Source organism: Rhipicephalus microplus, chromosome 1, assembly GCF_043290135.1.
Source record: "Rhipicephalus microplus isolate Deutch F79 chromosome 1, USDA_Rmic, whole genome shotgun sequence".
In the NCBI taxonomy this organism is placed as follows: Eukaryota; Metazoa; Arthropoda; class Arachnida; order Ixodida; family Ixodidae; genus Rhipicephalus; species Rhipicephalus microplus.
In genome coordinates, this window is record NC_134700.1 from 262,593,506 (window position 1) to 262,608,390 (window position 14,885).

General features: G+C 44.8%; 1 protein-coding gene across 1 annotated transcript in view; it reads left to right on the plus strand.

Annotated features, from left to right (window-relative positions):
* LOC119164774 (ras-specific guanine nucleotide-releasing factor 2) overlaps window positions 1–14,885 on the plus strand; it is a 367,674-nt gene that overhangs the window by 250,939 nt on the left and 101,850 nt on the right. Inside the window, exon 3 of the mRNA XM_075894126.1 lies at window positions 8,774–8,921. Within this exon, the coding sequence (XP_075750241.1) occupies window positions 8,774–8,921 (148 nt within the window). The remainder of the gene's footprint in view (window positions 1–8,773; window positions 8,922–14,885) is intronic.

The window sequence follows — 14,885 nt, forward strand, 5'->3', positions numbered from 1 at the left end:
ACGCAAAGGCCATGCTTTTATTACATCTTCGTGGTGTTCGCCGAGCATTTTAAAACGTATCTTTCACTTATTCTGCTTTTGGGGCATTTTCTTTTTGTGTTATTACTGCTAACGGCCGATGGAGTGTGATCACCTGCCCCTTTCCAGCAGCGATCATGCAGGAGTGTGAACAGTAAGTGGAAGAGCACCCCCCTTTCCCCTCCAGTTTCAGTAGCGCCATCCACGTATCAGGTTATCTCATTGTTGAGGCTATTTGCCCCACACTCGCACGTTCAAGCTCATATTGCTTACGACATTACGTGTACTTTAAATCAAGCATTCCTGAATTAAAAAAAAAGCTGAAAATTCACTCGTGTTTTGAAGTCGCACTTTCCGTTCAACAGGGTTTATCGCGTTCAATATTTAAATTTGTTTTAAATACGCAACGCGAGTGGCTGCTGTCGCGAAATATGAATTACCAGCCTGAAGCTCGAAGCAAGGAGATGATGATAATTATTCCAATATTGTAATCTCTCACTTTTCGTTCAATTAACGGCACACGCGCAAGTGTAACAATAAAGGTAATAATTTTGTTTTTTTTATGAGCGCCGCGGTTATTCAAAACGCAACAAAGAAATCCTCTTCGAAGAACCTCCTCACCACTGAACCGCCCAGAAAATTTCAGTGCCTGCATACCGAGTCCTTTTCTGTCTTGCACTCAAGAGGTGACGAGCGTTCACACGCACACGTCTCCGTTCACTCATGCTCTCTCGTTTCCAAATGTCGCCCGCGGCTGCCTGTCCCTGGGCGATGCCGTAGTTCTTATCGAAAAAAGGAAAGCCTAGGCAGAGGAGGCCTCCTTCCTTTTTATCACGCTGACGCGTTCAGCAGACTGTCGAAACCATTCGTCGGCGCCAAAATGAAACAGTTTGCCGAGAAAGACGGGAAAAAGCTTCATTTGAGCACCCGTGGCGAGGGGCAAATTAAAATAAAGACTCGAAGTACGTTACACGAGAAAAAGAAGAGAAAGTCGAAGAAGTAGGAAGAGAAGAAGAAGACGAAAGAAAAGTAACGCATCGTGCGCCCGGAGAGCAATAGTGGGACGCTCAAGGACACCACACGAGAAGCGTCTTCCCTGCATCTGACACACGCTGGTAATTTCTTCCGCCGAGGCGCAGAGCTGGGATTTCCAAAGGAAGGGCAGAGCGGAGAAGGGGACAGTGACGGAATGAAATGAAAAAAAAAAGCCATGTTCGGTAAATTTCAAACTGACGTGGCGACAACGACGCTTAACGTCTTCTGGGACACCGCCATACTTTCTTTCTTTCTTTCTTCTTTTTATATTGGAGTTTTTTTTTCTTTATCCCGTTTCTTCTATTTTTTTCCCGTTGTTCTCGCTCGTTGGTCGTGCTTCGCTACTTTGTGACTGTTGGCACGTCAGCGGCAGCACGAGAATCGACGTCATTCGAGATGAGCAGAGTGGAGAACCAGGACGATACCTCCCTCATTTCTCCATTTTGGGAAAAACTAATTTCGAACTCCTTTTCAGGCTCTCTTTCTCATTCTTCTGAATATGTACGTATATTTCCTTTACATTCGAGATTGTCGCCGGTGGTGAACCATGCAGCAGTGCTTCTCCGGGTGCTTCGGCGCGAACGAAGTACGAGAAAGCCAAGGCTTGAAAAAAAAAAGAAAAAAAAGGTTTGAAGGAAATAAATGAAGTGAAGGAAGGGGGGGGGGGAGGAATGTTCTGCGCAGTTTTCGGGCACGTATTTACTGTACGTGCGACACATTAGTTACACGTTTGGCCAAGTTCACCTTGCATATACTATAGACGAATGCTGCGACTGCTTGGTCAAAACTCGAAGAAAACGAGACACAGTTAAGTAGGAACTTCTTTTTTTGCCTTTATTCACACATTAGATAGTTTTAATTAAAAAAACTAAAGGGCTCAGGGCTAAAGGCTTGCATCTTCTTTCTAGCAAGTTCGTTAAAAGAAATGCAATCTCTCTATCTTAATTCATCATACAACCACTAACTACGAAGAAAAAAGAAGATTTGAAGCATCGGCCGTGCCAACATCAACTCTGTGTTGATGCTTAGCATCGGTGATTTCTTTCATTACCAAGCCCAACATATCGCACTTTTTCTTTAAACGCGAATACCATTCATTTAGCTAGCATGATGATTTTCGAATGGCTGATGAATACCTACAATAAAATAGTAATTGATTTATATGTGGGATTTAACGTCCCAAAACCGCCATATAGGAATATAAGAGACGCCGAAGTGGAGAGCTCGGGAAATTTTGACTGTCTGCGTTTCTTCAACTACAATAAAATAGTAAGCTTGGCTATTTGGAATGTTGACATGCTTGATGCAGCTCTGAACGACGAACACATTTGGTGCTTTCCGTTTACACGTCTTTGTCCCAAGTGCTGTATCAACTAAGATGAATGTCTAACGAGTGACGTCTTTAACCTCTTCAACATTTCGCAGCCGTTGCCTAACGGCTGTCGGCATAGCCATGTTCGTTGCGAGTGACGTCAAACACACAAAGTAGACGTGCACACGTGCGCAAGTCAAGCCACTGCAGAGCGTATTTTCACCGAAAAGAGCAAATAAGATGTCGACGTTTCGAAGGCTGGACTCCACGTCCCCATTACAGAAGCCCTACGCTCTAATCGCTACGCCACAAGACGTTTCATGTTATTCGGGTGTTTCGTGTTACAGGCGGTATAGAACGCCCGTAATGATGTTTGCAAGCAAGAACATTGATATGCTTGAGCATTTTCTACAGTGGCTATGGTAGCCACGAAAATTCACATCATACGAACTAGAGACTCAAAGCACTTGGCACGTTTTCATGAGGCGGAAAGAGTGTCGTTGAGTCTTCGTTATACTTTTCGCATTAACAGTGACAACTTACGAAGTCAATGTTTGCAGCAACATCATTTTACCTTCTCCGAAAGAGAGGGAGGAGGAAGAAAGAAAGGGCACTGGTGCAGGGCAGCGAACGGAAGACTGTCTTCCTAGCGTATGATAGGAACTATCCTTTGCATGCTATGTGTCATCAAAAGTTTCAGGCACGAGGCCATCTTGTACCGTCGCTTTCTTGACCGATCGAAGCAACGAGTCAGGTGCTGTCGGGGAACAGGTCACCTCCAGCATTCGTTTGACCAGAAATGTCAAATTAAAGGCAAAGTTTGGTACCTTTCCTTTCTAAAAGAACAAAGATAGAGAAAAAACAGGAAAGACTAAGAGGTAAACCAGAGGAAGCCCGCAGTCTGCTTCATTTTACATTGGGAAGCGAAATGGGCGTAAAACATTTGCTAAGCTTCAAATAGACTGCATAAGGCCTGAAACAGCAAAAGCGGGCTTTTCCGAAGACTAATCTGATTGCTTCTACGTGTTTACTAGGTCGTTTCAAAGTGTTAGGCGACGATAGTTGTTTCTACGTTGATTTCTACGTTTATAGTTAAACCGCAGACCATCCCATACAAGACACGCATGTCCCAACTTCAAAGACGAAAATTCGCGCGGAAGCCAAGCGTTCATCCCTCTGGTACATGGACATGTCGTTGTTCGCATAGGGCTTCCATCGCTTTGGGGTTTTCTAGCAGACGCCGTTGCCTTCCTCATCCCTTACTATTCTCTCGTTGCACGTTCTCGTGGTCTTCGAATCGCCGTCGTCGCTTCACAGCCCGACATTTTTGATAGGCCGCATGCGCACATTGCGGCTAACCTAAATAGCTTCGCTGTTAAAAACCTTTCAACGTATGTAAGTGCAGGCGCATGAAGGTTACACCTATAATTTTTCAGTGAGGCTTATTTGAACCTTTTTTTTAAATAAAGGCGTTTACGAGTTGAGCTAAATCCACGTCAGGTGTCGAGCTCAGCAAGCACTAAGTGGAATCATTCAGAAAAATAAGGACGCTTCACTCACTTACTCATTCACTCACTCAAACCTTTCAGAGCGCAAAAGCCCTACATGTGAAAGACTACGTCGTCATGAGTGCATCACATAAATGCGCTTCATGTGGCATGAGCAATGGTCTCTTGTACAAGAACTGACAGTTGTGAAAGATTGTTTTAAAATTATTCTAGTAAAAAATGATGTTTACTGTTTGCCTCTGAATTTCTTCACTTTCCATATGTTCATTTCTACTGGCAGTTTCACACTCCTTGTGCTCGTCAAGTCCGGCGTACCAAGCCTACCTATACCCTTCGACTACGTTCTTTCTCTTTACTGCGCGGTGCGCAACCCTCCGTATGCCGGTCGTTTCTTGCGTCGTTGACGAATTTGGATGCCGTGAGCACGGGAGTGCCAGCAAATCTCCTCAGCGCCACCACTCTCCAGCACTCTCCGATGGCCCGAACGCAAGTTTCCTTTTCGTTCCTTACTCTGGGCGTTGTTTCGCAGCGATTGCTCGCCGTTCTCACAAACCGAGGCCTTTCCGAAAATATATGTCCTTCCCGTTCGTTTTTTCTCGAGGGCGTGGAAGAATCAGAGGAGCTCCGCTCACTTGAACCTCTCCAGCTCCGTATACACGCATTTTTCGCCGCTCACAGATGTTCCCCTTTCTTTGAAGTGCTCGCCGCAGTTGTTTCTCGGAGCACTTCTCGCGGGAACGTGCGGATATAAAGGGATGATGAAGAGTAAGAGCATGAAGAAGAAGGGGAAAAAAGGGAGGCAGGAAAAGCGGAGTAACGTTCGAATGCAGAGGCATGCGAGCGAGTCTTGTGCCGAGTCTCAGAAGGAGGGCCCGGGCAGTCGTCGGCGGCTTTCAGCTGCCATATTTCATGGCGAAAGAGGAGCGTTCTGGCGCTCTCAGAAGGGTCCGTATACAAGATGACTGTTTGTGTACCAGCCAGGCCGAACGTGCGATAGGCGTGCGCACGTGCGTAAGTGGCCAACTCGTTGAGAAACTCGATATCCGAGTGGTGCGTTTTTTTTTTTCCCCTCGGAGAGCGAATGTCCGCAATAGGCACCGTGCACGTTTCGGAGGTTACGTTCATGTAGCTCACCTGTTTTTGTTTCTTTTATTTCTTAAACTCCTTGGGACTTCATTTGTTGCTGTTTATCGAGAGAAAGCTTCCTCGACGGCAATTTCGGGAGCCGGAAGTGGTTTGCGATTGCTGCTGGTGAACGTGGCTTGGGCGTTTGTCTCGGTCAGTAAAAAAAAACAAAAGCGCCTCGAGTCCGGAGTGAATGCGAACAGGTCGTTTTGCTTCCTTGCTTTCAGCGCCTGAACCAAAAAGTTTAAAGTTTAATATCGTTCCCGAGTTTTCCGCCCCACACTCGTTCCATGAAGTTCACGTGTCTTCTCGCTCTTTGCCATTTCGGCCGTTAACAGGCGTTCTTCTATCGCTGTACATGCGTCGTGAAGAGTAACGGCAAAAATCTCCACACCCTTCGGTTTTCCTTCGCTCATTGACAGCAACACTGTGCGACTCATTTACTCGACTGTGAGGCCGTCCACGCAGAACGCGTGCCATCGTTTTCTTACAATAAACATGTGCAATTATTTTGTTACGATAATTTACAGGGTCCGACGATCTTTCTAGCACTTTCGGATCTTCAGGACGTTTCATTTTTGTAAAATGGTTTTCTTTGATAATCCAGGTCCTTCTGAAGGATTCACGTCCGCAGTTTTGATTCAGCCATATTTTTCAAACGATTTTTTTTTTGTCCTGGTAGTTTCCATCTACCTTCCATCGTAAAGAAACTTTTGGAATAATGTCAGCATTTTTCTTTTCCATCGCTCTAGGAGCCATGCTAGCAATGCCTAATTTTTATCATAGAGACATAGCTCAAAGCTTAAATTGAGATCACATCTATTTAGTTGCCCTTCTCACTTGACCGTTAGCACGACCAGTTTATTTCGTGTCCTTTTGTGTTCAGTGTGAACGTCATTTTGTGTCCTGATAAACAGTGAGCAGGACACGAAGTGACGTTGACGCCAGAGTTACGTTCCAGACGAAGCATAAAATATGTCGAGAAGCATAGTTTTTAAAGAATAATTTGAAAAGCTACTTTCCTTTTCTCGTTCGGACAAGAAGGAGTGGCGAGTAGCATAACTGATGCACTTGAGCAGAAAGAAAAGAAAGAAAGAGAAAAGGAAAAAAGGAAAAAGAAACAAGGAGAAAGAAGAAGGAAACGAGAAGAAAAAAGAAAGAAAAGAAAAAAGAAAGGAAAAAAGAAGCAAAGAAAAAAGCAAAAAAAGAAAGGTAAAAAGGAAAAAAGAAAGAAAGAAAAAGAAAGGTAAAAAGAAGCAAAGAAAAAAAGCGAAAAAAGAAAGGTAAAAAGAAAAAAAAGAAAGAAAAAAGAAAGAAAGAAAAGAGAGAAAGAAGAAAAGAAAAAAGAAAGAAATGGGGAAAAGAGACAAAAAGAAAAAAAGAAAGAAAGAAAGAAAGAAAGAAAGAAAGAAAGGAAGAAAGAAAGAAAGAGAAATCGCAATAAATGGTAAAAGGGTAGTGGTGTGCTATCAGCTGTTTCTTTCCACGCCGTGTATTTGACCAAGCACCGGTGGTAAGGAGAGTCGAAAGAGCGGCAGTTCTATCGTGCCGACCGACTTTTCAATTAGGCTTGGTGACAGGCGATGAAGGAGGAAGCCGGCGTTTTGTCATTCCAACGGACTCTATGCCGATGACGACGACGATGACACTCGATTGGAAAGACGTCACTTCTCGCGACGAACGTGGCCGTCGTCACACCATTTTTCTATTCCTCGTCTAAAGCTCGCTCGAACACATGCTGTGCGGATGCTTCCGAGAATCAAGATTTCTTCAGACTTCTATAAAGAAAAAATGGAAAAAAAAAGAGGGAAAAAGGCGGGTATGCCACCACTCAAAGAAAGGATGAAAGTTGAAGACATTGAAGATGTGAGGAATAACGGTGTTCGTAGGAAGGCGTTCTGTCAAAACCGTCTAAATAAAGGCGTTCAGCAAACGTGAAAAGAGGAACCACACGCATCGTGATCACGACGCTCCTCAAAACGCTCGCTCAGAAAACCTAAAATTGTCCGTTATTAGCGCGCCCCTAATGCACTCCTGTTAATATTAAAGAAAACCGGCGTTCCTAAACGAAGCCACTGATTGCGTTTGTCATTGACATACATATATGTGCTGTGAGGTGTTCCAGATGCCGGTGAATAGGGCGCCAGAATCGGAGCTCTGCGCTACGTGCATTGAATCCCGACGACATACAGCAACGCATCGAAAGAGCAAATGTACTTCATCTCGCGTAAACCACAACTTCAAAGTTAAAGTGCCGTTCTGCCATAGCAGCGCGTAATTTTATTCCCACGTGCCCAATGTCCAAGAAATAATTTGGATTGAATAACCTCCCTGCGTCTATCGCCGGAAACCCTGATCATGCATCATTACAGACAGCCACTTTCATTTTGTAACACCGCTCCTCTCTGTATTGGCGTGAATGGTACTGAAAGCACCTAAATAAATAAAAGAAATAAATAACAATTACTTGTTTTTTTATTTTTTATTGCTAAAATATAGCAGTCTCTCAAACCTCTTCGACATCGTGTCCTAACTAAAAAAAAAAAAGAATCGGCCTGTCGTAGTTCCGCTGCGCTGCATACAATAACTGCGAGGGAGTTCGTTGTGGGTGACATGTCCGTCCCATTAGTCGATGTCTCTCGATGTGCTCTCTGGCGAAGTCGACACGTGAGCGTGGTGAAAAGGGGCAAAGCGACGGGTAAAGGAGGAGGTGGAATTTTCGAGGGCTCTGTACGAACGCGCTGCCGAAGACTGGTTGTCAAGAGTCTTCGACGCTGACGGCTCAGACAAATGAGTACGAGCTCCCGGCGTACAAGATATCGGAGCCTCGTTTAGAGAGGAAGTGGGGGCCCTCCGTGGCCAGACGACGCTCTTCAGCTCCAGCCAGTGAGATCGCGCGCCAATCGGTAGCTAGAGAAAAATGACGTTCAATTCGGCCGCGACGTGCGTGGGCATTACCGAGTTCCCTTCTTTTCTTTAGTTTTTGAAATAATACCGCCGACAACCGCTGGTGATGGCTGATTCATTGCGAATCGGGTAGCGCGAGACGACTGTACATCTTGTATTACGATCATAATCAATCATGACCATTTATGCCTGTTGTCAGTTGGCCGTTTCAGAGGGCAGCCACCGCTTTCGCCATCCGCCACATATTTCGTTTTGTTTGACAATATTTTCACAGAGTGTTGTAGTAAAAATAGCCAGGCAAGTTCCAGTGCCTTGTGGCTGATGACTTATGACACCACAAAAGCAATATATGCTTCCAGCGCTGAGAACTTCACTACTTTTGTGACTACCCTGCAGTCCCGACAAGCATTAAACAGTTGCAGCGCGTGTGCGTGTGAAGAACAATTTCAACATCCTAAACCACACTTTATTTTATTTTGAACACCGAACAGCCTTCTTTTTCTTTTTTTGTGTCTGTTCGTTTCTTCGTGAAAGGTGAAGTTCACAGTTTTCCTGATCATAAACCTGCATGATCAAAACCTACCTCTCTTTCGATACGATATCATTTCCGCAATTTCGCTAACGTGCTCGCAATAACATGATTAGGTATGAGCCCATCAGTTAGCAAGCTGTCACTACTGGCACGATTCGTCAGTATAGAGATAATACGCGCCTATCAACGATTAAGCCTTCCATCTTCCTCGTTCTCGAGCACTTAGTCACTGAAACTTTATCAGTTGCACCAGGTAGTTGAATGTGGGCATGTTCTTAACGACAAGTATAAACAGAGATGATCTAATGCACTGCGTCGTATTGTGTCGTTTTGCAGTTTCAGCAAGATGCTGCTGCAGAAGGAAGAGTTGGAGCAGAAGCACCTCCACCTGGTGCAGATCGTGGAGAGCGAAAAGACAGCCAAATGGCAGTACACCCAGCAGTGCGAAGAGCTCACCGTCGAGATTAAGAAGTTGCGTGCCGAGGTGAGCAGAGCACGAGGTGTGCTCGTTCGTAATAGAGCAATGATAATTGTTGGGGTTCACTGTCTACTACACGATCGGGAGGCACTACACGATCACACTAACAGCTACACAATCACCAAACCACTACACGATTACGAAGCACGCCCTATAAAAAATTTCGACCACCTGGAGTTCTTTAACGTCAACTTGAACCTAAGTATAAGGGCCTCTATAGTATTTTCGCCTCCATCAGAAATGCAGTCACCACAGGCGGGATTCAATCCCGCAACCTTGTAGTCAGTGGCAGAGCACAATAAGCACTAGACCACCATGACGGGTTTGTTTGTAACGTGGGAAGCTCACGAGAAATAGCGCACTCACGACAACCTCGGAACTAGGAATGCAGGAGGGCAGGGGCGTAGCCAGGGGGTGGCACACCGGGCACGTACACTCTCCCCCCCCCCTTCCGAAATTTTGTTCGCAATGGCATAGAGAGCATTTTAAGGGGATACCCTTCCCTAGATTAAAGTGGCGCTCCTCCCGAAACCAGCAGAAAACAAAGCTGCGGAACGTATAGGGAACATCGCTACTATTTTTTCAAGTGTTGCATCGTTGTTATGGCATAAGTGGAAATTATTTTAACCAAATAAAAAAATCAAGTTCCTGCCGGTGGGTTCTGAACCTACGACCTTCGGATAACGCGTCCCATGATCTACCCATCGAGCAGCAGCAGCGGTCACTTTCCGATCTGCTTTATTCAGTGCTTCCCATCAGCTCTATCTTTGCGTCACCATGGGAGTGTTAGCCGGCGCCAAGAAATTTTGCGCATGTATAGCGAGTGTCTAGTTCAGGCAGACCTGATACCTTAGGCAGTATGCGGCTTAATGGTCAGCTTTCAGCTCGTAATAGAATGATGCGCTGCGTGACGCCAGCTGGCAGCTGAAGAGTGTTCCACACCCGCCGTCATTGTTGCGAGCGGCGCTGGCTAACGCTCCCAGGATTACACAAACTACATAAATACTCAATGGTCAATCGGTAAAGTGGTTCATGAACTATCTGAAAGAGTGAGGTTCGGTCCTCACACCTGCGACAAGTTGCTTTTTGATCCGCTTCAGTGTCATGATTACCACACCACTGTTAAAAATACAAGCAATGTTCCTTGTACATTCGTTAGTTTTGTTGTCTGTTTTTCTTATGTTGTGTCGAACAAAACGTTTTCTTAACACGCACACGAGGGCAATGGACAGTTAGGCCAAGGGTAGCAAGGAAAACGTTATTTGCAGTTTCAAGTGTAGTAATTAGAAAATAAGGGAATAATAAAGTGAACTAGATATCCTAATTTTTAAGCTGCTCCAATATGGGACACATGTTTGCCCTGTCTTATATAGTGCATGCCTTTCATGGTCATATACGACGCCACCAGTAGAAAAACCATGCTATAACCTAGTAGGACAGCTAAAATAGTAACTGGCAGCAAGGCAGAAACGAAATATCATAATGAAGGTTGCTGGAGTTTTACGTGCCAGAAACAAGACATCAGTAGGAGGCATGCCGTGGCGGGGAATTTCGTATTATTTCGGAACACATATGGTGCTTCAAAGTGCACCTAAACCAATCGCACGGGTGTTCATAGCATTTCGCTCTGCGCCGAAATGCGGACGCCATCACTGAAAATTGATCCCGCATCCTGGAACTTAATAACAGGACAATCTACGGGCTGAACTACCACGGCGGATAGAAAAAAATAAGAATGCAAAAAATAACACGAGCACTGCAGAGTTCTCGTGTTGCATAGTGCCTACAGAGTCGAATATTAACGAACATTATCGGGTTGTTTAAGATTATTTGATACAGGCCTCCACATATTAGATGGAAATAATTAAAATAAATAAAGCGATTGAAGCAGCTTTCTTTGATAATTGTGTGCGAGTTTATACCGCTAACTGCCACATTTAATTTTCAATTCTGAAGACGGTAAACGTGTAGCTGCTCCAAAGGGAATAAACGCGTTCGAGTGGAGTTCCATGCGGGCGAAATTTGCTTGACAGACTCAGTTCAGCACACAGTGAAAAACACATGTCTTGCTCAACGAAACATAAGCTAACCACGGCCTGCCATCCGCAGACGAATGGCTTGACGGAGCAGGTGAACTGAACCACTATAGACATGCTGGCAATGTACGTGTCAGCTGATCACCAAGATTGGGATGCAGTTTTGCCTTCTGTAACGTTCAGCTACAATACGTAGCAGCATAAAACGAATAACTTTTTGCCTTTTTTTCTTTTATTTTGCCGAAACACACCTTTGCTAATGGACACAATTATGCCCTCCTACCCACCCACTGAATACGCTCAAAAACTATAGCCCGCGCTGACCATGCACGTCAACTTGCGCACGTTCGGCTAACTGACTCGCAAGCACGCAAAAAATTTCGTCAGAACAGCCGTCATCAAAACGTTCATTTTTCTCCAGGATCTCTTGTCCTTTTGTGGTCTTCAGCACACCGCATTAAACTTTCTGAGAAGCTACTGTTCCCTTACTCCGGGCCATACAATGTGCGCCACCAAGTGACCGTCGTCCCGTATGAAATCGAACAAGTGTCTTCGTGCTCGTCCACGCAACCCCGCACCGACATCGTTCACGTTGTCCGTCTGATACACCAGAATCTCCCAATGCACATATATGATGACCACTTCCACTACCGTCTTTCTCCGGCTGCACCAAGTTGGTGCCTTCGCCGCCGCAGGGTAATGTGCCGCTAACCTAGAGGACGAAGACGTGAAGGAATAGTTGGTGCCTGCTCTCGCCATCTTGTTTTTTTTTTTGCCCGCACTACTGTAGACTGTAAATACACCCGTTTTTTGTCCTCTCTTCGTAACAATAATTAGTGCGAAGCTCTTCTGTGGAGCATGACAGGATGAGTGACATGTTGTTCACCTACTTGCTAGAGAGTCATTTTGTTAGAAATGTCATTATGATGCACAACAGGTAAGAGTGCAAGAGCAAGAACTACCTATCCTTTCGTCTACCCGCTCTTGTAGTTCTTTTTTGCACCACCTAACAGGGTGAGGACACTTTCCCGCTGGAAGTGCGATCGATACTGCACAAGAATTCCGCATTACGATTACCTTCACCGGGACTCTCTCAGCGGGCAGGAATTGCAGACCGCGCACAAGCGCCTTCCTTACGAAACCCGACTCGTGGTAATGCAAGGCGAACTGGGACAGCTGGAAGCTAAGGCCGTGTTACCGCGAACGGGGTTCCCTTTGAGGCCTCGCAGATTATTCACACTCCTAGTTAAGTATGCACAAAGGTGCGGCGGGTAACCGACACTCTCGCGAAGAGAAACGCGTTTCCCGCAGTACCGGAAAAATAAAGCTGTGGTTTATTGATGACCCGCTCTTCGCATCGGGAAAGCAGGCGAACGCGTTGCGTAAAACCGGAAATTGGCGCCCGTTCATTGATCGACTCCTCGCACGATAAACAAGTCGCAGACGGAAGGTGCAAAAAGGAATAGAAGTGAGAATGTGCCACGCCCCTGTTTTAGTGAGCCATGGCGACGAACTCTTTTCCTTGGTCTTTTTTTCTTTTCCCATGTACAATGAAAAACCTATAACAAAAGCAAGGTTAAAAGGGGGAACAGGTACACTTTCCTTCCAAGCTTTTTGCATTTTTCTTTCAGTTTTACTGCTTTGCTGAAGCGTCATGGAAATGTGATCAGGTCAACAAGCCGCCAAACTCGACAGCGATTTATTTTTTCGCCAAATATCTGCCCGATAAGCGGACCTCGACTCACTCAACTCTGACACAGTGAATGTTATTGTAGGTCTACGTGCAAGCTCTTCACTTACATCGTCGAAAAATTTATGACTTAATTTCAAAGTATTGATGGCACTCGCGATTAGTTTGGAGGATACTAAGGGCAGCGTATGAATTGCAAATTAAGACGCAGGTCTTTCAGTACAGATTGTGTGCCCCAAACGAATGAAAACGACGCATGAAGTTGCAGTCAACCAATGTATGCACTCAAACTTCATAGCCGTGATGAGTGTACGTGCCTACGTCATAGGCAAGATAACATCGTCAGAAAAAGTTTATCCCACGTTTACCTACCTGTGATGCTGCCACCACCGCAAAATTTTCTTAAATGGCTGCACTTTCTCGCCTATTCCTCTTAACAAAAGAAGTTACTTTTGATGACTGCAATGCGAGGGATGATATTGTGGAGCTACGACTTTTTAAGGAAAATAACGCTTAATAAAGAGAAGAGTGGTAATGATCAACACAGACGACACGACGTAGATAGTACAGCATCTTTGCTGGGTACGTAGTACGTTGCGAATAAAAGAGCGATTAACGGTACATTTTAGTAGCCCAGTGAACCTACATGACAAATTCTTCATTCGCTCTCAAGTGTACATGAAGCTTTGTCGCTGGCATCTGAGCAAATATTGAAGCCCATGCCGGTGAACGAACCAGTATTGCTACGCTGTATCCCATTTCAGGTGTGCCTCGATATTGCACACATATTGCTATTTTTGTGCAAATAAGTGTACAATTGTCAGTATGACAAAGTATAATGTGCAATATTAAGTGATTCTTCAAAAAATCGGCAGAGGGGTGCTATCGTACTGCTCTGCCTATAAGTATAAGTTTAATGGGGGGAGACAGCATAGAAATGTGGTGGTGGTCAAATTTGACTGATTAGATGAACTCCAACGAGCCTTCCATGGGAAGTTTGGGTGCTTCTTCTCCATGCACGTAGTTATTGATTTCATGTTATCCGTGGGCATTGCTTAGTTTCCATACCTGATTGCGGGGGAATAAATTACCACTGGAAGCACCTCAAGTATTGGGAGATTTAGTGATTCGCGAGCTAAAGCATCGACTATTTCATTTAATTTTAACCCACAGTGACCCGAGACCCATAATAATTTTGGGTTATTCAGCTCCTACTGCTGATGATCATGATGATGCCTCAACTATGGCTCATGCTCACTTAAAGAAATCGGCCACGAATTTTTTTTCTTGCGAAAATTCATCCAAGACAACATCTAACGCCGATACCAATAATCGCACTCTTGAGAAAAATGCTATTTTTTCGAACGTGTCAAACCAAGGCTGGACTGCAAAGGTGCGCCAGATTTCTGCGACAGAACGCTCGCGTGCCTTTCCTCTCCGGCCATGGCCAAACATTCGTTTTGCCACGTGTTTTTATGGGACCACCGAAGATGCTGACACCCGCTAAGAAAGAAGGCGCAATGCCGTTGCCGGCCTAAAATGGCGTTTTAGGCAAGCCCATATTTTACAGTGAAACTCAACGCTTCTCTTCGACAATTTCCACAGGAGATTTCGGGACCATCAGCTCGACTGTTAGCCCTCATTAAACAAGTGAAATTGTCTATAATTGTTGTTTTTATAGCGCCAATCACTAAGTCTATATTGCATATGGGTTGCAGGTCATTTGGCACGAGTATTAACCGCACGAAGTGAAGCATGAACCGGAATGTAATTATATGAACGCATTATATCACAAAGAATCAAATAAAAGAATAACAAAATGTTATTTCTACCTAACCAACGCCAGGAAATATGTCGAACAACTTTGAGCATCTACTTATAACAACACACGCGCCACTAACGAAAAAAAAACCAAAATCCTCAAGAGAACATATTTCGTTGAAAATGGGAGAAGGGATGCTGAAATTGATATCTTTTGCTTTAACGCGATCGCCTCTCCTTGGAACCGCTAATTTATACCTTTGACGACTGCGAACAGCGAAGTAATTAACGTATACTTTACGCAATAAAAAAAGGAGAGAAAGAACAGTGAGGTTCGCGTTAATTGCACTTCACAGGAAGACACGCGCACACGCGTGCTTCACAAGATGTTTTTCGAGACAACAAAATCGATAAGCGGATGGGCGGATAACATTGTCTTCCAACATTACAAGCTCTTTTTAAAATAAAGCTTCGAAGCGTTCC